Raw genomic sequence first — 24,950 nt, 5'->3', positions numbered from 1 at the left:
ATGCATCTGTTCTTGGCATGTAGGGCTGCTGACATTTATATTGCCCGCCCTCCTCCCCGGTGCCTGTCGCAGCTGTAGCATTCAGAATTCACATAATTATTCTCAGGCATGGTCATCACTTACTCTATCACACTCCATCTCTGCCACAATGGCGAAAAACAATCTGAGCATGGAGGGGATACCCATGCGCACTGTAGTCCAGGGAGGAGCCACCTATCTCGTGATACTTCGAAGACTATTCCAGGACAACAATGTGCAATCATCCGGACCCAACACTAGGCGGCGATCTATGCATAGATATAAATGTCAGCAGCCCTACATGCCAAGAACAGATGCATACTGGTAAGTAGCATATTCCTATTGCTGTATTTCCCAGGCCAAACGGCATCCCTGAAGCTGTGTGTGTCTTGGGGGTAGGGGGTGGAGTGCTGTTGGCATCTTCATCATTGCTCTACGGCTAGGGTGACCAGAATTTTAAAGCAAAAAAAAGGGACATTTCACAAAAATAGAAGCAGGACTATAATTTTATGTCAAGCGAGCGCACAGAATGACAGCGCTCCGCAGCAGAGAATTCCAAAATAGGCAGTAAGAACATATATAGGATGCAATTTTTAAACCCAGTAGCTTGCCTGTGAATTAAATTGCTTTCTTGGAACAACTGCTAACGATCCCCACTTTGTAAAACATAAGAAAACACCTCCCCCCATTTTTAGTCGACCCTCTCCAAAAACCGGGACATGAGCTACACTTCTCGAAATCTGCCCGGACTGCTGATGAACAAGCATTTTCAATGAAATAGGTCTCGCATTTGTGAGAGTTTGAGCTGTTGGTATTGTAAATGAAAAGGCCTTTTATTTATGTGTTTTGAAAGCCTGCAAGCGCGTGTAAATATGCACTTTGTACTTATAGTCCTTGCTTACGAAATGCACAGCTGGCAGTAAAACAGGCACAGTTACTGACAGCCTTGCTTCTTGTAAGCAACTACTACTATTAGTACAAAGTGTGTGTTTATGCACTGTTTACAGGTTTCAGTACACATAAATAAACAGCATTGTCATTTACAATGGCAATAGCTCAAACTCTCGCAAATACGAGACTTATTGCATTGCAAATGCTTGTTTGTATATAGAATACCTAAACACTAGATACTTTTTGAATTCCATTTAAACCCTGTATCTTTAAACATATCTGAGAGGCAACATTTATTTAGGGGCAAGACCTCTGATTTATCCATATCCAGTTTATACACAAACTATAGAGTATTCACTCAATAGTGAGAAAACGTCAGTTCAGACGTGTTGGGGTCAGAAAGATATAATAAGATATTATCCGCTTACGCTGTAAATTTAATGTCGATGTTCTTAAATTGAAAACCCGTAAACTGTGTAGAACGGCTAATTTTTTCCAAGAAGGGTTCTAAGGCTAAAATAAATCAAAGTGGAGATAAAGGGCAACCTTGTCTAGTTCCCCTGTGGTGGGAAAAATAATTGGATTGACAACAGTTGAACCAAATAGAAGTAGAGGGTGCAGAATATAACTGCTGAATATAATTAATGATGTGAGGACTAAAGCCATGCCATTTTAATGCTCCAAAAATGAACTCCCAGTTCACTCTATCGAATGCCTTTTCAGCGTCTAGAGTATGGCAGCCACAGGTGAGTTAAATTTGGAGGCCAAATGAATTATATTGAGGAAAGTTCTAGAATTGTCTTCAACAGAATCTCCCGTAACAAACCCTGATTGATGAATATCAACTAAATTGGGAATTACCTGATTAAGAAGTAGAGCCAATAATGTGGCAAAAATCTTAGTCCGTGTTAGTTAATGAGAATGATCTGTAGTTACTGCATTGAGAAGGAACCTTGTCTTTCTTTGGGATCAGACAAAGCATTGCTTGAGTGAAAGATCCTTGTGTCTTTCCCATATTTAAAAACATTATTTATGAGCAAAAACACAACAATTTAGGAGCTAGTAATTGTTTGAAATAAAGAAAGAAAAGTGCAGAAAATCCATCAGGCAAAGAAGTTGTCTTTTGGGAGGTGACTAATGGTGTTTGTAATTTCTTGTTCTAAAATTGGACTATCAAGAGAGGACAGGTCAATAGTATTTTCAGGAGATTTGGGAATGGATTGAAAATAAGCATCTATCTGATCACTTGAAGGAAAAGCTCGGGGTTATATAAATTAGTATAATATTCTGTGAAGCATTCTAATATCTTGGAGTTGATGATGTGCCCGACCCCAGTATTGTACATTATAGCAACAATCTTGGATTTCTGCTTTTTAATTTTAAGGTAGTTAACCAGAGATTTGCCGGCGTTATTCCGACCACCGTACATTTTAGCATTAAACTTAACCAAACTACTGCAAGCATTATCCCAGGACTGTTTCGTATATTGCATTTTAGCTTTATTGAGTTCAGACAAAGTATCTGTGTGATTTGAAGAAAAATATTCATGTTCTAAGGTCTTAATTTGTTTTAAGAGTAACGTTGAATCTCTAAATGCCTTCTTTTTTTTAGACACAATGTATTCTAAACCCCTGCCAGTTTTCTTAAATGCATCCCAGATAAAATTCATCTGTGAGTCCGAGGAAAGATTATTTAAAATAAATTCTTGTAAGAATAATGAAAATTGCTCTGTAAAATGGTTGTAAAGCAAAAGGGCATTATTAAATCTACATCTGCGTGAGATGGGTGTAGGAGTAGGATAATACAAACCTACTATGACAGGAGCATGGTCTGAAATAAGTATTGATCCTATCTAGGCATGTGTCAAGAATTGAAGAGTAAATTGTGTGAAAATGATATAGTCTATTCTAGAATGGGACCTGTGAACTGGGGAAAAAAGAGAACTCTGAAACATCAAGGTGTGAAATTTTCCAAACATCAGCCCTCTAGAAGATATAGTTTCGTGAAAGGTCTTCTGCATTTTGTTTGGGATAAACTTGGTTTGAGATTTCCGATCTTAAAAAGGATCCATAAGTTGATTACAATCAGCACCCACTATAAGATTTTCTGAAGCATGAGAAGAAAGAAGAGTGGAAAATGTATTCCAAAATGCTAAGTCTGTACCATAAGGGCCATAAACCTTGTATATAGAAAACCGAGTATTATTTACTTTAATGTTTAACAAAAGCCATCTACCATTATTGTCATTAACTTCATTTAGGAAATGAATATATAGCGATTTATGAAATAATATTATAACACCATTCTTATTATTCACCGCGAGAGCAAAAAACACTCCCAACCCATTGTCTGCGCGAGCAGAGAATGTCTTGCTCCTTAAGATGCGATTCTTATAATAAAGCAATTTGGCTTTACAATTGAGTAAGATGATACAACACACTTTGCTTTTTGACTGGGTTACGAATACCTTTAACATTCTATGAGACAATACGTAAACCACTCATCAAAGGGATATATAAAGAGTTATCAAAAAACACATAAGAAACCTGAAATAAGTAAATAACTTAACCAACCACAACCGGTTTGATAGAAAATAATGGAAGTCTGAATACACATTACTGCCAATAAAACAAAGAAGCTGTATAGAAACAGATTATCCGAAAAAAGGTGAGGAAAAGGATAGAAGAAAGGTTCAAAGAGCCAACATGTTTTCCCATACCAACGGGGCCGACAAAAAGGAATATAGAACCAAAAGAGTTTGTATATGAAAAGGATCACTGTATAATAATGAAAAAAAGAGAAGAAAGAAGATAAAAGATAAAAAGAGAGAAGAGATGACAGAGACAAGCGGAGCAAAGGGAGAACACTGTCTCCCTTGAGATATATATATATATATATATATATATATATATATATATATATATATATATATATATATATATATATAATATTGAGCGGGGGGAGGGGGAACCAGAAGAACAGACACCACTCTGAAAAGAAACACAGAGAGTAAGTAGATATAATATCAACAAGTAATGGAAGGACCATATGCAAAAGAAGAAAACCTAAGCAACACGGCACCATAGGGACTTGCCATACGACAAGGAGACAGCGCAGCCCAACAAAAAGTGGACATTGGAACAAATGGACAACGTGGACAAAGACATCTTCGTCAAACAAAGGAAGAATAGGGACCTGCAAAGAAAAAAAGGATTGCCTGTTAAACAAGAGATAGAGAACACATAGGTTTTACTAAGTTCCGTGTCTTCTCCTTTGTGCACGTGTATACATTTTTTTTTTTTTTTTTTAAACCTTTATTGAAACTTGCAAAGTATTACATGCGCAGGCCCACAACCACAGGGGCCGGCCGCAAGCGTATCAAATGAATCAGGATGTAGAAACAAGAACACGACCGAAAAAAGCAATATCATAGATACGTCATGTGTGAGTGCGCACTGCAAAGCATAAGGGTATATGAGGTTTTCGTGTTTTTTAAAGTTATGTAGAGTAGGAACGGCTGCAGGAGCAATGGCGTCACACCACATAATAAAATAAGAAGAGGTAAGGGGGGGACGTACCCCGCAGAGCAAACAGAAACAGTTGATGAACCACACAGTTGTCAAAACAATACAGTCGCCGAGGCGGACCTAGAGCAAAAACAATACGACAGCAAGCAATAAAGCAGAGCACCATTCTGAAAACTCGCCCCCCAGTAACCTAAAGGCATAGTTGAGTGTAGAAGCCTTATAAGAAAAGGAAGAAGGGAAAGAAAGACAGCCAACCCTACTAAAGAGGTAAAGAACCCTCCCAGAAACAGACGGAAAAGGAAGAAAGGGACCATAGAACAAAACAAACTAAAATAACAAACACCCGCCACTCTACACCACTGTAATGGCTACGGCCTACCCCACTAACAGCGTGCCTGTCGCCCAGGAACTGCCCCAAAGGAGAGGGAAAGAAAAGAGAAAGCGGAGGAGGAGAAAGCAGACACACTCCCGGACTCCCATGCCCACCGCCAACAGCAACCACCCGGAGACACAATAAAACCAATATTCAGCAATTATACAAACCAGTCACGGTAGGATAAATAACAGCCACCCAATTCCCATCACAATATAGGCACAACCCCGGCATTAAGAAAAGCTATTATATCGGAACCCAGCGATAAAGTTCAGCCCTGGCCAGTACGGTCCGTCCCAAGAGTCTTTGCCACTCGAGTCGCCATTTTGATGGAAAAGGCAAAGCGTCCATAAAAGTTCTTTGCAGCATAAAAGGATCGAAAACAGGATAAAAGTACATGGCTCGAACTAGGAAAAATGTCCAAGAACAGCGAGCATCCGAAACCATCAGCAAGTAACTTGTGGCCACATGGAAGTTTGTCCATAGAAGTGATGGGTGGCAGCAGGGTCAGACAAAAGACACTAGTGAGAAGCACGGGCTGGCTAGCCGGCAATGGGGGACCGTCGAGAATCATAAAGTCCGGGCATTGCACAGGGACCCCGACCTCTGAGATGCCATGCATCGCTGGTACCATCTCCAGCTGGAGACCAAACGAGGTGTCGTCCTCAGGTTCCAGGATACCGTCCACTTTCACCATCAGTGTCCGGAACACAGCGACTGTGTGCGAATGGAGCGCCCCAATGGCGGCCACAATGGCCCGTATTGATGGCGTGTCCTCCGTCAGCTCCATCTCCTCTCGGTAGGTGACAGAGCCGGGTTCGGAGCCCGGAGGCCGGCTGCCCCGGAGTCACAGGCCACGTAAATCTGATCACAAATAATGGGCGCTCCTCGTCTTATAAAACACACCTCCGCTGTCAGGGAGGACCCAGCCCGTCGACCCCCACGGGGCAGAAAGGGCTCCGGGCGCAGGGCCTCCACCACAGCAGCCGGCGTGGCACGCTGGCGTGTCCCGGGTGTGGATCGTTCAAAGGATCGTCAGAAAAATCAACAATTCAGGCACTCTTCGGGAGACCGGGCTCAGTCCAGGTCTCACGGCCGATGTTGTTCAACTCCGACTCGGGTAGTCTAGAAATCGAGGCCCCGGCTTCAACACGATGTTAGGCCGAGAATAGAAACACGGCGTATCTTCGTCAGCCGATAAGGTAGAAATCTCGGGATTGCACCTCTGGAAGCAATAGACCTTCATAGACAAGAAAATCAGGTGTACAGACAGGATGAAAGACAGGATAATCGAGCTGTTGGCGGAGGTCGACGGAGCCGGGAGCTTATGCGGCCATCTTGATTCGTAGCGTAGCTCCTCCCTCTCATTTCTTTTTTTTTTATATCTTTTTATTAAATGCAAACAGTGAAAATACATAAAAAGAAAAAACTGAAAACAAGGCAATACATTACAGTTACGTCGTGTCGGTGCTGGGGGGGGATACATATTGTGTATACATTTCTTGAGCTCTGCAGGATTCTCAAAGGCTGTTGTTCTGTCTTTATATATTAATTTGAAGAAACAAGGAAGGATAAGACCATAACAAGCGTTCATAGATCGAAGCATAGGTCTGAGATCTAGAAACCCTTTGCGGCGATTAGCTGTGGACCTTGAAACATCTTGACTGAAGAAAATCTTCTGACCAGACCATAACATTCGTTTAAGCTGTTTGGCTGCTGTAAGAGTCGCCATTAAATCGGAGTACTCAAAAAAAATAGGCAATAATTCCTCGTGGTCTGTTTGCAGTTGGTACGTTGAAAGGACCAATCCTGTGTGGCCTCTGGATATTTAGACCCGCAGGTTTTGGCAGGCCTACTATTTTTGGTATATGCATCTTCAGAAAATTAATCATGTCGAAGCCCTCAGAGCCCTCCCGTATACTATAAATTCGTAGGTTAGTGCGTCTGTTAAGATTAAGATTCAACTGAGTGAACTCCTTTGATAAAATGTCCACCCTAGCGACAAAATCCTGAGCATCGCTAATCCTTTGTTCAACCTCAGTAAGTCTTGAGTCTAAACAAGACCATTTTTCTTTAATTCTTTGAAGCATTGCATTGGGATCCGCCATAAAAGGTCGCATATTTCTCAGCGCCTCCATAATGTCCTCCATTGTCAAAGTTAGATTTGATTTGTTTGGAGAGGAAGGATCTTCTTTTAACCCTTTTATTAGTATTACCAACCGATTCTTTGTGCCCATTAGCATTAGAACCAATAGACGCCTGAGATTTACCTGGGTGTGCGGAATCCATGCTTATAATAACCAGAGGAAAGTTTGCATAATACTTCAATAACCTCCAAGGCGAAGTTTAAACTGAATGCGCATCTGTTTATTGAATGATACAATAAAGACAGACTTGTCCAGAGAAAAATGTTGTAAGGAGTCGCCACAAAAATGAACCAATGCACTACCACAGAACTGTATTGAACCTTTCCTGAAGTATTTGAAAAATACCCAGAAATATTAATCCCATGAAGAGGGCATATAAAAGAAAAAATAGGGATAGATATATATTCCTCCAGTTTAGCTAGTCTTAATAACATCAAGGGGCTCACATTTCTGAGGAGTCACTGCCGGTGCGCTGTCTCCTGAGGATACTAGACTCGTCTGAGCTCGCAAAATGGCAGCCGGAATACGGAGTGCACCAGGTGTGGCGAGGAAAAGCAAATAAAAAAACTGGCAACCAGACCACTTAAGGGTCTAAAAACTTGCCTAGCTGCTCCCGGGAGCCTCTGACGTCTTTTCACATGGTTCGACTGCCACATGGTACCAAATGCACGTCATTCACAAGACCGCTTCTCAGTGCTTCGGAGGAGTTCTTAGAAGCTGCCATCTTGTCTCGCCGCCGCCGCCCCTTCCAGCCAGTTTTAAATGGTTCGAACAGTTTAAAATGACATGCAGATTAGGTTTAGTACATTGCTTACCCTGGTAATCATTGTGCTGGTATCAAATACATCACTTCACAAAAAGGTGTTTGATTATGCCACATCTTTCAGTTATATTAAATTATTAGTCTGCATTTCCCTACACCTCGATTGAAGGCCACAGAGAACATACCAGACTGTGTGTGCTGCCAAGTCTACTTTTGAATCTTGTTGCAAGCCTGTGCCTTGCAAACCTGGCTTTCTGCTAAATATCTGTGCTTCCTGTAACTCGAAGCAGGAACTCTCTACCACTATTGTAGTATGGTAGGCACCCTTACAATAGACCATAGTATAAAGGTTCAAATTGGTTCAGTTTGCTGAACATGTTGTGGTTTGTTGAAAACACCAGAGACCACCCAGAGCACTAGACTGATCACTAAATGCAGGATACTGCTGATCTAGGTGATGTCTTGGCTCACTACTTGGCTTTTCTCATGGTGTTGGATTCGTGGACACCAAATTATGCTAAAGACATTCATCTCAAACTCAAATCAGGTTTGGGCCCCCTGCTATCCCAGCAGGCTTTGGCTCAATTTTGTATTGGTGGCGTGGGAGCTGAGCTCCTGGTCACTTACACAGGGCAAGTGGGGAAGTAGAGTAGGATAGATGCTGCACTTCCAGTGGCACTTGGGCGGCTGGGTGCAGGGTGCTTTGGGCCTTCGGGCGCCCAATGTTGTTCATTGGGAAAGCTGGAAGTTGAACAAAGGCTGCAGGCTCGGGGACGGAGATTCTTCAGGTATGACCACCACTTCGAGAGGTTAAGTTGGGATCTTGGAGGATAGGTAGACACCTAGGAGTTGGGCACAGGGGGCCGTGGGGTGCCGGGTGCAGGGGTGTCTTTTGGTGTCGGGAAATCTTTCCCTCAGCTGGTCGCAGTTGGAGGGGTCCCTTGTGAGGGAGCAGGGGTCGTCAGGATCGTCGAGGAGGGTCCCTGGGTGCTGGATTCTTGGTCACAGTCGCTGGGGGGACATCCTCGTGGTCTTTGTCCACTCAGGCACAGACCGGGCTCGGCGGGTGCAGAGTGTGCTGGATTTGCGGTTCCTGGCTGGCACCAGGGGTTGTTGCTGTTTGAGCAGAACCAGTGCTCATGGGAGTCCCAGTCTTTAGATGAGCAAGGCAGGCATGTCCTCCTGGGTTTTCAAGGTTGCTGTCCGCAGGAGACGCCGGGGTTTTTAGCAGGAGCAGGTTCAAGGATCAACAGGCCGGTAGGGCTGGGGCCAAGTCAGTTGGTGTCGTCCTTTTGTTCGTAGCTGCATGGCAGATCTTCCTTCTTCTTATTCTTCTTCTTGTTTCAAAATCAGGATCCGAGGAAGGAAGGTTCAGGGTGCCCCTAAATACTAAATTTAGGGGCGTTACAGGCAGGATAAGGGCAGGGACCAATGGGTCCCTGTCCTGGGTGAGTACACCCCCTATCCTGCTACTCTCCTGTGGGAGGGGGCAGGAGCCTATCTCTGATTGGGCAGGGCTTCCCAGCCTCAAGGTGGCGGGAGCCCGGAGTTATGCTTCACCTCGCCTCTCCCACCTGAGGGGTGGGGTTGGCAGAGGCTGGCGCACCCCCTTTCCTCACCTAGAGTTTCCGCCTGTCTTCCCGCCAGAGTGGGAGTCAGAACCGGTGGGGGCCAGTTGCTGAGTACAGCAATTGGCCTGGGGAAGCTCACAAATGCGGCATGCCTTTGAAGCTTCCCCTGCCCATCCTGGGGGAGGAGGTTTGGCACCTCGTCCCAGGATGTGCATTGTTTCAGGCCCCCGAGAGCGGCAAGCTCTCGACCCAGGGGCCCAGAAACATGTCTGGTGGTGGCAGCCTCGGTAGCCACACAGTCAGGACACTGGGAGTTGGTTAGGTTTCAGGGGGCATCTCTAAGATGCCCTCTGTCGTGCACTTGCCTTTAAATCCCACACTGGCATCAGTGTGGGTTTAATGTGCTGAGAAGTTTGATACCAATCTTCTCAGTCTTCAGTGAAGCCATTATGGTGCTGTGGAGTTTGTAATGACAACCTCCCAGCACCTTATACTCTTAATGGCATCACTGCACTTACAGTGCCCAGGAATGACCCTGGGTACTGTAGGGGCACAGGGCTCATGCACCTGTGGCCACACCACTGGCATAGTGCACCCAGCTAGAGGGGTGACTGAGGTATGCCAGGGTAGTGTGTTTGTGGGCATGGCACACAGGGATGTGTCAAAACAAAACCCTTTCAGGCATAGAGTGACGCATAAATTATGCAAAAAAGATTACACAGGGATGTGTGCCATGTTGACTCTGTTTAGTTCTGCACCAAGACACTCAGCCTGCAAAGGCAGGGTGTGTGTGTCACGGTATAGGGCCCCTAAGGGTGGCACAATAAGTGCTGCAGCCCTTAGGGGTCTTCTCTAGCCACAGTGCCCTGGATACCTAGGGTACCATTTACCAGAGACTGGCGTGGTCAGAGATGCCAATTGGGATTTGGTTTCAACAGTTTTTAGGGAAGGAACACGGGCCTGGGTACCTGATTGGCAGGATCCCAGGGCACACTCAGTCAAAGTACATCAGCAATTCAGCAAAAAGTGGGGGCCTACCATGCAAGAAAGATGGCACTTGATCACAATCATTCAGCTTTTAAGAAATTAGTTTGGAAATTGCTGAGAAGACTGCCGTTGGTGGAGGATAAAGCAGCCTTCTCGGCCAGATTCCATGCTTGGATGACTCTGAACAACTATAAGATCTTAGCCCCCCAAAATATTTTAATCTGGGCTACCTAAAGGCACAGAAACTCAAATTCTTAACCCCTTGGCCGTGGCGGTGATTCGCCTGCGGCTCTGGGGGTGAGCGCGGCGCCGCCATGCTTGTGACGGAACCACGCTCTCATGAGTCACGGGTGACCTGTGCTCATGACGGCGTGGTTCCGTCTCGACTCCGCCCACTCACTAATTCGCCCGCACAGGCGGGGAATCAGTGCAGCATGGGCGAGCGGCCGCAGCATGACGGAACCACGCCGTCATGAGCACACGCCGCCCGTGGCTCATGACGGCGTGGTTCCATCATAAGCAGGGAAGGGGTTAAAGCTCTGCCTTGGCTTTATCCCATGCCCCCAGAACTTGCCCTCATGGAAGTGGGACCCAACTTCAACATCTTGCAGCCTGTGCAAAAACGGCCAGGGTGACATTATCCATCTATTATGCTTCTGCAAAGAGTTGCTACAGGAAAGGAGAGCATTGCTAGAAATCCCCTCTAATCAAAGGGGAATTCAATCAAGGAGGGCAAGCAGTCTTGACATGCTTTGATCCAGCAATACCGCAATTAAACGGCAGACTAGTGAGATTTCTCGATGCAGCCGAAAAAAATCCATCTTCAACTAAAGCTCCTCCGGAGTTGAGTGGCAGGCCGACATGTCAGCATCCTAGGCTGGTGGCCGGTTGTTCAAACACCACTGATTATAGTGTTACTTCATCTAAATCAAGATAAGCTGCTACAATCGTGGCCGCACAGGGAAGGCACCACAGAGTGCTCGGTGGTATCCCTTAACAATGCACCCTTTTGGCCCTTAACAATGCACCCTTTTGGATAGTAGCATTTTCAGACTGAGCAATGAACTCCGCACTGACTGTATTACGTATCTGCACGAGCAACAAAGCACTTTTATTCTATTAATAATGTAACTGTTTCAAACCTTTTTAATGATTTATGGAATTTTACAAATTTGCAATTAATGTATTTTTTCTATGATCGTATTGTTTTAGCTGAAACTTGTATTGCAATGGTTTTTAGTAACTATGCAAATGTAATACATTCAATGGCTCTTTAATAGTAAAGTCGGATTTTAAGTTAAGATTTGGAAAATGGCACTTTTAGAAAGTTACAAAAAAGAGATGGATGGAATGCTTGAATTAATCTCAGCCACTGGTATTTACTTGGGCCACATCCAAAGCCATTGTTATTTTGCACACCACATTACCTCAGTTGGAACCTAGCTATATGCAAACTAGTCATGACCTTGCTCATGGGTTGCTTCTGTGCCGGTTCAGGGAGGACCTGGCTTGGCAGTTTGGCCTGTACTGTTCTGATTGGAGCAGGGTCAAGACTGATTTACATATATCTGGGTCCAAACTGAGGTGACCAGTCAGGTGCAGTTAGTTACTTTCATATCACAATTGAGAGGGTTTCCTAGGCTGTGAAGTGCAGGCAGAAGTACTTTAATTGTGGCAGGATAAAACCAACTTTGAAACTCATCCCTACAGGGTCTTCTATTCATCTCCTTAACTTTACTGGAAAACACACAGACTATTGGTAAATCGATGTTGATTTCTGAAGAGGAAAGATGATGTGCAAGATATGCGCATGGAGAATGTCTGCAAGATGTGGCGAGAAAAAGGGTGTATCTAAAAGAATGAGAGACTGCAGAGGAAAGTAGTGTGAAGGGAGAAACGAAGTGCTAGAGATACTCAGAAGACAGGTTATCTTCCACGGCCCTCAGTAATGTTTAATTCACAGTCTCTCATTCTCAGAACTGAAAATATTTTCAATAAAAATTATTTAGCACAACATCTTTGTCACTTATTTATTTCATGCAGATATCAAGAATCGTCAAAGCCACTAGGTCTGCGTTTTTAGGCATTTTGTGCCATATGTCGGGGTGTGCTATATGTCGGGATGCAATAATGGAACACTCAAGACATTTACTATCCAAATGGACCATTTTGTGAAGCACCAGATTTTAGTTTACATGGTATAAACAAATTAATGACATTGCCACAACTCCTAGAAAGGGTTCCCAGTTTTGCTCCTGTGGCCATGCCCCTTTTAGAGATCTCCCTATCTTTTTTTATTTCATTTAAAACACTGGAAGGCAGAGTCCAGAGGCTTGGGCTTTCTCAAAGGCCCTGCAGGCCCTTGCTTGTCACTAACTCCCTGCCAGTGCAGGATGACCCCTGCGACCGGCTGCAAAAGGAGTTGCAGCCCACACTGATCTTTGCCTTCGATCCCAGGAAACACTGCTCCAGCAGTTGAAGTCAGGCCCTCACAACTCTTCTCAGTATCACTCCACTGCCTCAACCTGCCCATTAATATTCATTGTTAAGTTACCAGGTGGCTTGTTAGGTAAATCTGAGGCCTACACCTCACAAACATTATTAAGTAAGATACGCCCCTGAGTTTATTGTTTCAACGGCCAAAGCATATTAAAGTGTGCTTGGGCCCAAAACTTGAAGGCCCAATTCCTCAGCAAACGCTCAGCTGAGTGTACTATTGTACTGCCATAGTAAGCATGCATTCGGTGTACCTTGCAGATTGTCAGTGTATTAGATTAAACTCACTATTTCATCTTCGTCTATTTCATGTTTTCAGATCAACTCAAAATAAACCCACTGTACATCTAGAGTACAATAATTAACAAGAGACTTCTTAAAGTGAGTCTGCTTATTTAAAATAAGTTTGGAGGTTTATGCAGTAAGCTGCTAAAATATAAACCGTTTACTGCATCACATACCACTGAAGATTGAGGGCCTAATTTAGAGTTTGGAGAATCTAGTAATGTTCGCATGGGCTTGTACTCCTTGTAAGTCACTCTGTCTCCCTGGCGGACATCTCATGCCCCAAATTTAGAGATGTCCACCATCCCGGTGGACATCTCTTAAGTTGACAAGAGCCATTACATAACAATTGCGTGACCCAAAATAACATGAAGGACCTGGGTAGCTTACGATCTTGACAACAGTGGTCCAATCGGAAGAAACAAAGGGGGGAAAAAAGGAAAATTACTTTAAAGCGGAGGGCCACATTAATCAGTTCTTCCTTACTTCACTTAAATAGACCCACTTTGATTTAATAAAAAAATAGGTGAAATTCAAGACACACGCAAGAAAATTCACTCTGAGGGTTTGAAAATGTATTACAAAACAATAATATAAATACATTATTTACATTAAATTCTTGGCTTCAGAAATATTTTGGTGACAAAATTGGTGTTCAGAGAAGATACTCATGCAGATTGGAAAGGAGAAGGAAAAAAGGGGGAGGGGTATGGACCCATTACATATACCCTATTTCTTTACACAGAAGACTTTCCAACATATCAAATGCATGGCAAGAACACATTTTGCTTCCATCAGATTGAGGAAAAGTTATTAATTTCAAATTGCCCCTCTGTGGACCATCTATTGAATACAGGCCTCTCATATGCAGACATTTCGACCTGGCAAAGGGGGGCGGAAAGGGCCAGTAAACTCCTCAACAGCGAGTCTTCTACAGGACTGTGTAAGTGAATAGAGCAGAAGCAACCTGGAAATAGCCATCATCCATGTGTGGAAGAATAACTCCTAATTTCAACAGAGCTCCTGATGCAATCCTCATCCTGTGGCCAAACTGTTTTCACCTAAGGAATATTATTTTTACATCAATCAGTCTGTAGAGGTAAAATCAATCAATTTGATTGCAGCAAAACAAATTAATCCAAATCATTCCCTTGAGGCAAAAAGTCCCCTAGTACGCCTGTCCTGGCTTTAATCACTCCAGGCTCTTTCAATACTACAATGTCTCCCTTCTGCCGCAACTGTAAGGCTTGGGCTCAAAGCTTGCAAGCCCAATTTCTCCAGCGCTCAGCTGGGCGTACTATTGTACTGCCTTAGTAAACATGCGTTCTGTGTACCTTGGACATTGTCAGTGTAACAAGATTACATTCACTATATCATCTTTATCCATTTCATGTGTTCAGATCAACTCAAAATAAACCCGCTGTATATTTAGAGGACAGTAATTAACAAGAGGCTTCTTAAAGCGGGTCTGCTTATTTAAAAGAAGATTGGAGATTTATGCAGTAAATTTCTAGAAGGTAAATAGTTTACTGCCACTCATACCAATGAAAATTGAGGGCCTAATTTAGAGTTTGGAGAATGTAGTAATGTTAGTCAGGGGGTGAGTGTTTGATTTGCTCAAACGCTCCGTCCATCAACCCCTTTTGTATCGCTTTGTTCGCCCTAAGTGTGGCAGGGTATGCTCAGACGTGAGTCCCTTGCTCACTTTGCCACTGGATTCAAGATAGCCTGGCTGATGAGGATTATGAATCCGAAACCGGTCCCAGGATGCTTGTTTCCGGTCCAGGGAAGACATGGCTTGGCAGTTCGGGCTGGACTGTTCCCATGAGGCACAGGGTCAGACTGATTTGCATATAGCCATGTCTGAACTGGGGTGGCCGAGTGAGCTAAAGAATGGTGATGGATTAAACCCAGATCAGTTGACTGGGGGTGAGTGTTTGATTTGCTCAAATGCTCCGTCCATCATCCCCTTTTGTATCGTAATGTTAGTCAGGTAAGAAGAGTAAGTCACTTTGTCTCCCTGACAGACATCCCTTGCCCTAAATTTAGAGATGTCCACCAGCCCTGTGGACATCTCTAAATTTGACAGGAAACCCCGTCACTGCAGTTCCAGTTGTTGTTGCAAATGTTTAATGACTGGCTCTGTCAATTGATGAACACCACCAAACTTATACAAACTTTAACTTTTTCCCGAAAATGACTCCCTGAACGGGGTTTTGTTTCTGAAAAAAGTAAAATGAATGACCCCAACATTATGGAAGTTTACTTCCCTGGTGTGAGAGTAATTATTTTTTTTCATACTGTCCCTAGCTGCCAAGTGACTGATATTCAAAAAATAAAAACCATCAGCCGGCTCTCTCTACATTGGGTGGACGGTCTGATGGCTAAACTCAGACGGCCTGTTCTCCGTCTGGCCGTCGGAGGAATAAGTCTGTGATGGAGTTGGCTCTGTCATTGACATGATGTCTGTCTGCCCACCTCTGAATCCAACAAGCAGACAGTGGAGTTGGCAGAGTGGGTACTCTATCGCTGTTGCGATGGCATAGAAAGAGTTATTTTGTAAGTATCCTACTTTATACGTTCTATGCTATGCTAAATACCAGCACTGAATTTAATATACTAGTCGTCAGTAAAAGGTAAAAAGAATGAGAAAAGAAGGGATCCATATGATAAGATCATAAGCACATGAATGTGATTATGAATTTGCACTTTATATAATGAAAGTTGATTGTCATGTACCGTGTATTTTAATGTTTAACAAGGATGACTTTGTGTTTTTTAATTTTACATTTAGGTTTTGAGATATTGCAGAGGTGGAGACCCTCTGTGGATTTCCGGTGACCATGTTCCGCAGGATACAGATATTCCAAATTGTTCTTGTGGTGCCAAACGGATATTTGAGTTTCAGGTATTCAAGTTCAATTTTATTGCTTTTGTGAACATATTCAATTGCAGAAAAACTGTCAACAAAACTGATGGAGTGCAATGAATACTGCACCTTTTTCTTGGAGCATACACAGTTCTCTATTGTAAACAGGGTTTCTATTGGGCACATAATCTTCTGGTGGAAACTTAAGCATATGATCAGTTGTTGGGGAGCAATACGCATTGGTACCTCTGGCATACCTTGTAGTATAGTTTCATTAGCTTCAGTTCAGACCTGCTTTGAAATCAAAATTCTTTATTCTGTGTATTAGTAAAAATGTCTCCAAACTTTACCTCAACATTTGAAACAGTACCCGGATTGCCACAAAACAATAGACCGAGCCTTGATTAATGTTGACGATTGTTTATTTTGTTACTTCTCTATGCTAGCCAAAATGTTTCATCTTATACTAGACTTCCTCTGGGCAAACAAGTAAAGTCGATCCTCGCTCCAAATATAATGGAAAGGCATGAGGAAGTAATATTTTAACATAGAAACACAAATGTAGTCAAAGGTAATGCTGAATGTTGTGCAGTGTAATTAGTCCTTTCCTTACTTCTGAATCTCCTGCAGTATCCGTAGGGTGTACTAGCGTGGCCCTATAGATACTGCTGGAGATTTAGAAGTAAGGAAAGACATGTTACTCTAATCAAAGAGATTGAATAGGTATCCCTCCAATTTTTCCCCTGGAAAGTTGGAAACCTATGGAAACCAGGGTTATGTGCGAAAAGGCTAACCTAGTGGCACCGGGTTTACTTGAACTCCTGAAACATAATTTTGCAGAGGTAGTTAGAGGTCCAATGCAGGTTAGCAACTGCTCGATCCTTGGAATTAGCATTCCCGTCCCAAGATTTCCATAGACAGTACTAGAAGTTTTGGGGAAACTTAAAACTGCTTCCTTTTCGCTGATGCCAACTTTCCTAGCCCAGCTAACAGCTGAACCAATTTCTGTGGCAGTACAAGAGCAGAGGCAAATTGAAGGGTAGACCGACCCAAAGGCCCTTCTCCTCTTTGTCCTCCTCTGTGCCACCTGCAAAGCTGATTTAGATTCCCCTTAACAGAACACACACAGCCAGTTGGAGAGAGGGTATCGTCCTTTCTACAGGTCTGGATGGCTATTACTAAGAACCAGTGTGTTTTTCAGATTATAGAAAGGAGATCACCCCTTCCCTTCCAGCAAGCCCCTCTCCAAATCCCTCACAGTCTCTTCAGTTGGAAGATTACCTTTGTATTCTACAACAGGAGGCGGCTGTCATGTTGCATAAAGGAGCAGTTGAGTTGAGACAAGAGCAGGGAGTTGGGCAGAGGTGCTACTCCTGGTACTTACTGGTTCCCAATAAGAACGTTGGCCTGCGTGTGATCCCAGACCTCAGCCTTTTGAACTTTTTACTTCCCAAGTTCAAGATGCTGTCCTTATCTTAGGTGCTTTTGGTGCGGAAAGCGGAAAACTGGATAGTACAACTCGTCTTCCAGGATCCATAATTCCACACAGCAAACCTACAGTTGCACAGGAGGTACCTGGGGTTTGTGGCTTTTTCAACCCACTGCCAATCCATGGTCCACCAATTCGGACTGACTTCGGCAACCAGGACCTCACAAAGGTGTTGGCAGTGGTGACAGCATATCTGCAAAGGTTGGATAACTCCGTGTTTCAGTACCTTGACAATTGGATGCTCAAGGCAGGCTTGCAGCAGCTTGTCATACTACCTACAAGGCCATAGCATACCTGCTGTTTGATTTGACCCTTTAGGTCAACTTGTCCGAGTCACACCTAGAGCCCTTTCAGTGCCTCTTCTTCATAGGGGCAGTACTGCACACGTCATCTTTAGGGCTTTCCCTCTTCCCCACAGGATCTGGGTTTTTGTGGGGGATCACAAGTTCGAGTCCTGGCGGTTCTTCACATGGTAGGTGCTGGCTTCCTGTATTCTGCTTGCTGCAAATGCACGCTTTCCAATGGTGTCTCCATGTACAGTGGTTCCAACACGGGTCATTTGTCAGATCTTGTCAGAATTCTGTGGACATGGTGATGGGTGTGCTCTTGTGGTCGGTAAATGAGAACCTGACGTACAGCGCTAGCAATGGCCAGTGTAGTGATGGACGGATCTATCTACCTTAGAGTGCGGTGCGCGTCTGTAGTAACTGTAGATCGGAGGCCTCTGATCTCCAGAAAAGCAGGTTCAGCACATCAACTTGTTAACATTTTGACTGACCCTGAAAACTTTCTTGCCCTCTTTTTGCAGCCAGTCTGTCCAGATCCCGACAAACCGCATGCCTGCAATGTGTCATGTAAACAAACAAGGAGGCGTTTTCTTTGCCGGAAATTGTAAGGCTCTTGGCACGGGTCTGAAGTCTATGGGACCTGGCTGGTCACCAACCGCAGGCAGGCTTGCTAAACGCCAGAGCTGACGGCCTAGGTTGGCGCAATCTTTCTTATTACAAGTGGTATCTCCACCTAGTAGTGGTCAAGAATTTCTTCCCCCGATGGGCATTCCTGGCCCTCTTTGCCACTATAGATAACGCACACGGCCCACAGTTCTGTGCGCTCTAGATTGTTGTAGAAGCCCTTGAGTTTGTATGTATCGGTTTACATGAAATTTTCAGCTTCACTACGCATTTCTCTCTATACCCTTAATGCCTGTGATATTGAGTACATTTCGACAAGAATGAATGCAAGTCATCCCGATTGCCTAGGATTGGCCAGCTATGGTTTGGTATGCAGAACTGCTGCGATTTTCCTTGCGTCTACTGCTCTGGCTACATCTCAGGGCGGACCACATTTCCCAGTCGGATGGACAAGTTCTTTATCACTATCTTCAGAGCTTCCACCTTTATATCTGGGGCCCAAAAGGTGCACTCGAGCTCCATTTGCCTGCCTGTGAAGATAACCAACCTGATCCTTTCAGGTTGTCATCTGTCCACAAAATCAGCTTATGCCAGATGGCGGAACTATTTTGTTAGGTTGTGCAAATGAGCATGGAGATCAATTGAAGGCACCCCTGTCAAATACATTACATTTTCTCTATCTCAAGCCCAGCAAGATTTTTTGATGGGCCCTGTTTTTCTGTATTCATTTGCCTTCCTAATCAGCATCTATGTTTAAGTCCCCCATAGTTCTTATATTTTGGAAAAGGCTTAAATACAGGTTTCCTCTTTCATCCTTTTATGCCCCAATGGACCTCAATTTGGTTTTAACATTCTTGATGATCAGTTCAGGCAGAACACTAAGTATTTAAAACACTTGGAGATCACTACAGCAGCTACCCTACCAGAAATACAAAGAGCTAATTTTTCACCAGCATTAAAAAATGTCACCTCCGATTTTCAAAGATGGTATAACAGCGGCCCATCTTGTCTAGGCCGTACGTCAACAATCAGAAGGACTATTCTAACTAAAATATTATTCTTATTCCAAATAATGCAGTTGTCTATTGCCCTACAATTCCTCCTGTGCTGTGGTGCCTGTAGGGGGGAGAATTAAGGAATTAAGGAATCTTAGTAAAATAGGATACCTTCCTTCAAATCATGGAGGAATATGGATTCCACACGTTTAGAACTACTACCCAAGTGCTGTACTTTCTGGAAAGGTTGAAGTAACAAAAAGACCACCAGTAATGTTTTATAGACCATAACCTGGTCAGCAGGCTACCTTGGAGATACTGTGACTTAATCTTCAAGTTAAGCCATTAAGGATGTACTTATCCTCAATCACAAAGACACTTATAGCTGTTAGGGACTGAATTGGAATTAAAATGGTTCTCTCTTCACTCCCAGCCTCGTACAACCACCTTTATGGTGAATCTGGCCTTCCCTCTGGGGTTAGTCAAAACTACCTTCCAAACATGGAGAAATGCTAAACGAACCAAATTAGGGGATCCATACCAAACATTTGTAATTGTCACTTAAGGCCCTAAAATAACAATTTTGACTACAGGAATATGGGCTCTTCAGTTACATGCAAATCTGGCATTGGGTGTGTAACCTAGAGATTAGATCAGAAGAAACATGTCCATTACCATCTTTGGAAAAATCAGATGATAAACACCTGATACCTAGAATATACTGTATCCTTCAGGAGGCGGAGAGTTGTCTAAACACAAAATTCCAATGTCAGTCGAACAAAGGTCTAGGTGAACAGAGTTCAGATGAGCCGTGGCATACCAGTATGAGCAACATCAGAAATTGAATCATTCATGTACAGAACATTGAAGCAGGTCATAAAGTACTTCGCAAGTTGCTCCTCACCACCACCACCACCACCACTACGTTGCATGATATCGATCTGGGTAAATCAGGCAAATATTGATGTAATTGTGACAACAAGGGAACCCTGACCCATAGTTTCTGATTCTGTGAGAAACTTCACCATTTCTGGAACAGGGTTTAAAAGGTTGTACTTGGTTCACTGGAATGAAGGTTCCACAGGACCCGGAGTGTGTTCCACTTGGTTGGTTTCTAGAAACCAAGAAATGGACTTATAGATGACAACCGGACCTGCTTAATATCTTGCACCTTACCAGGCAAGCAATTTTTGTGAATTTGGGCTCTCCACTAAACCTTCATTCACAAGTCTATGATTTATATAAAACATGGGAAATATTTCATAGGCTATTAAAGGAAAAGTGGTTTACCAAAAATTGGGAACTTTAAGAAGTTCTGTTGGGAGCTTGCTTGCCCAAGGACCCTAGGAACTCTACAAATCATTTCTCCATTGAAAACGAGAGAGATAGCTGACTTAACTTTCTACAGTGGAATGCAATATAGACTTATCTGTAACTTAGATGATATTATAACTCTCTGGTACTCCACAGACCATTCCTGGTTGAGAGGGAATTGGGATTGTAGATGAAGCGTTTGTTTCTCTTTCTATTCTGGTAGTGATCCACCTCTAAGGTGGAGATTGCTCTAACTCTAATGACTGTCTGGTTTTATGAAACCATTTCAACAAAAGTTGATTGAAAACTAACATGCTTTGATGGGGGGTCCCGATTGAACCTTTGCCCGGTTGCCAGTTACAACTGTTGAACCTAAAAACTTTGTTCTCGATGGGGCTCACATCAGCGCTTTGTGTCAGCAAGGTGAAAACGCTTTGTCTATCCACTCTTCACCAGCTTTTACCTGAACAAACTGGTATTGAGAACTAAATCAGCTTTTCCATCGAAAGTATCGCCCTGCCTTCCATATGGGGCAATCCATTACTCTTTCTACCTTGTTCCCTCTCCCCATCCCACCAGAGAGTAGGAGAGATTACATCACTCTCACCCCCCCCCCCCCCAAACGGCAGCTAATTTTTACATTGTCCAGATGAGAGTTCAAGTCTGACGATCAGCTCTTTGTGAGGTATGTATGCAGCAGGAATGGCAAAGAGGACCTGCAGATTCCTCGCCAATCTTATTTCAACTTTTTCTTGCACTGCACATTCAATCAGATGCTGTCCGTGACCATGCCTATAGGGATCCAGAAAGAAATTGATGACGAACTGTCGTCAGGGTGTAAGGGTGCTGCTACACTGGTCCAGTGACTTCACACGTGTGCTACATCTGGTACCGAGATAGAGCCAGAGTAACCCACTGGTGCGGGACATCTGTTTTATAGCCTCTCGATCAAGTTTAAGGCCTGGGTATATTCCGAAGATGAAGAATCTGCAGGTAGAATAAATTATCCAACAGAACGATCATGACCCAGTGTAAATAACTTTCTTTTTCTTCAAAAAAAGGATAGGTCTGATGGAGTCATTTCTAATCAGCCAGCATCCCTTTTATAGCATAAAGGTCACACTGTGGTGACATATGCAAAACAAGATCAACTAAAGTGGCCTATGACTGGCAGCAGGATGCCCTGTGGCTTTGACCTCTATGTTAACATAAATATCAGAATTTCACAGAAACAGCAGTGATGGAGTACTGATCATCAGTTCAGCAGTAGGTAATGAAGGGAAAAACTGCAGCGCTGTTGAGTTTGATTTTCAAGCTGAAGAAGGTGATACCACAGAATGTGGCTCAGAAACAAACTGTAGGGTGCAGCATGAATGAGACAGCTAGATTCCAAGTGGGGACAGACAGGGTGTCTTGTTCTACTCCTCCACTGTGATGACTTGCCATAGTTGTAGGGCTTTCCCAGGCCATGGAGATCTGGTGAGTATTGGCTTAATGGAGCCGACATGTGAGAATTTGCAGTGTGTAGCAACTTGGGCCTCCTCAATCAGGACAGCTTGTCAATGGGCAGATGAGTCCTTGCGACAGTGACAACGGTCCAAGTCTGTGAGAGTTGCAAACGGACAAAAAAGCAATGTTAGAAATGGGGGTCCCTAGTTGGCAGTGGTTTGCACCTTTGTCCTAATAGGGACCCTTCCTTCTAGTCAGGATAAGGGGGATAAACTACTGAAATAAGCCCTGCTCACCCGCTTGGTAACTTGTCACGAGCAGTCAGGCTTATCTCAGAGGTAGTGTGTAAAGCATTTGCACATAATGTGTAAGTGTAAATGTGTTGGACTTGTAAAGCGCACGGCTGCCCGTAAGCGTCCCGGCGCTAGAGACCGCCGGGGAACCTGTCCTGGCTTTCCCTGTGAGATGGTCCCTTCTGGTATCTCCAAGGTGAAACCAGGCATCCCCGGCGTCTGTGGGGGGCCGTTGTAGAGATGAGGCAAGCTTAATGCCCAGAGTTGCCGAGTGAGATCCCTGGTTAGAGTAGGCACCGAGGCGAGAATTGTCGAGTCCGCTGACCCTGGTCCACGACCCTGCCGCGTCGGGAATTGATCCCTGGTCCCGGGCCGTTCTCTGCTTCCGGGTCTGCCGCCTCTAACCAGTGAGCCACACCACTCCACATAACCAACAGTAATACAGTGAAAACGCTACAAAAAGGCACCACACCCGTTCTAGAAAAATAACCAATGTTTTATCTGTGCAAAGAAGACCAAAAACTATAAGAATCCACCATACAGTGCTGAGAAATATCAATAATCAAAAATAGGCTCAAATTTCAGTTCCTTGAAGTCGGTAGCTTCGTCCGGGGATATCAAGGCTTCGTGAACAACAAATCGAAACAGTTCTGGCTGACCGCGACGTCGTGGGCCTGCTACGGTGTCAGGAAGACCAGCAAAACAATGCCTTTAGAGATGCAGAGCGTTGGCGCCTTCTCGTTGAGCTTCGAAGAGCCCACATCGGTTTTTGAAGTCTGTGACAGTCATAGGGCCATTGGTCACACGCGTTGCAGATCAAACTCCTCGCGGTTGAAGTCTGAAGCGTCTGCAGGGGTCCGGGGCTGTGGTGAGCAGTGCGGCGTGCGGTGCCCTCAGATTGCAGTGTAGGCAGCAGCTCGGTGATGATCGTCCAGGGGCGTCGGTGAGACAAAGGCTGCGGTGCGAAGCGATACGGTGCACGTTGTGGTGTTGGCAGGTCACGGTGCTAAAGCGTTGTCGTTGGCTGATGATGCTGGCATTGGTAGCCTAAGGCTGCGGTGTGGGATGAGGACGGTGCATTGTGTATCTTACAAATGGTGCCCTCTAACCATGGTGCAAGCTGCGGGGTCTGTCGGCGTGGAGCAGCATCCTCGTGGATACCAGTGTGGCGGCGTGAAGCGAGGCGGGCGAAGTCCGGTGCCCACAGGTCGCAATGTAAGCAGCGGCTCAGTGCCGGCGGCGGCCCCTAGACCAGGGTTGTGGTGCGAAGTGTGGCGGTGCCCTCTGCGGTGCCTTCAGGACACCGAGCTGGCAGCGGCGTCCGTGACGGTGTGGGGTTGCTTTTTCTTCTGTTGCAGCACAAAACACACAGTTCCCAGTGGTGGTAGCAGATGAACTTGACAAGCCCCGAATATTTCACAGAGATATGCAGACTCTGAAGGATCCGGGACACAGATAATTGGGGTTTGTCCCGGAATATCAAATCGTCATCAGCATATAGTGCCACTCTGTCCAGTACACCTGGAACTCTATCAAATTCTCTAACTAGGGCAACGTTTCTCAACCACTCCATAAGAGACTCAATCACTGTGGCGAATAGCCAGGGGCAAGAGTAGGCATCTCTGGCAAGTACCATACCCGAAAGATGTCTGGAACCAATTGACCTATTCAGACCACATCTATAACCTCATGTACTGCATCCTCTTTCTTAACATCATAAACACTTCAGCAATTAATTGTTCCGATACCCAGGATGTTTATAGCAAAAAAAACTAGAGCTTGGATGTTCAGGAATGTCCAGTCAGCATTCCTTACTGCCATATCATCCATCATAGCAGCCATAGTAAAAACCTTCTCTGCAGCGAAATTAATTACACTTGAACCTTCTCCTCTATTCCTGTTTCTTTTAATTTAATAAAAAAACTGATATCGCATCAGAATTAAATGTCATATTCCCATAGGGAAGAGGTGTGGTGCCGCGGCCAGGGCGACTGACGCTGGAATCTGGGGCTCACGGTTCGTTCCCCGGCACCGGCGGCAGGTCAGCCCAGCACCATGTGACTCTGGGCAATAGCTTGCTTAATCTTCCCGATGGCCACCAGCGCCGGGATGCCTTCGGGTAGCTGTTTGCGCTTTACAAATACTGAATTTTTAGTCACAAGTAACAAACAATAAGCATCAAAACTATTAAGAGAGGGAAAATATAGCGTATTGCATTACATGAATGATCTCTTAGTATCGGCAGGATTGGATAATACCGTTGTCGTTCTTTATGGACTCCAACTTTTCACTCGGAGGCTTGGAAATGTTCACTTAAAAGGAACCCTGTGCAGTGAACTCCACTCCATCCACGGACTTTGCAGTTTTCTGCGGAGTTCCCCAAAACTCGGGCGGTCGGATTTCTCAATGCGAGTGGTCACGACCATTTGTGTTGAGAAACCTCCTATTCGCGTTGAGAAAGCTGCAACTCAAGTAGAAAATCTATTCGACCAGCAGACAGGAGGCTATGCCCTCTTGTACTGGCATGGTGCCGTTCGCAATGATTTTACACCGCAGGACAAACACCCGGCGC

At 44.4% G+C, this 24,950-nt stretch overlaps 1 protein-coding gene across 3 annotated transcripts in view; it reads left to right on the top strand.

Annotated features, from left to right (window-relative positions):
• Positions 1-24,950, top strand: part of PDCD2 (programmed cell death 2) — a 519,296-nt gene that overhangs the window by 452,769 nt on the left and 41,577 nt on the right. For all 3 annotated transcript variants that reach the window (XM_078648732.1, XM_078648730.1, XM_078648731.1), the window contains one exon: positions 15,853-15,966. In XM_078648732.1, coding sequence (XP_078504858.1) covers positions 15,853-15,966 — 114 coding nt within the window. The remainder of the gene's footprint in view (positions 1-15,852; positions 15,967-24,950) is intronic.

Source organism: Lissotriton helveticus, chromosome 6 (genome assembly GCF_964261635.1).
Source record: "Lissotriton helveticus chromosome 6, aLisHel1.1, whole genome shotgun sequence".
NCBI classification, from domain to species: domain Eukaryota; kingdom Metazoa; phylum Chordata; class Amphibia; order Caudata; family Salamandridae; genus Lissotriton; species Lissotriton helveticus.
Note: the sequence above shows the minus strand (reverse complement) of the source record. Positions and strands in the feature narration are given on the sequence as shown.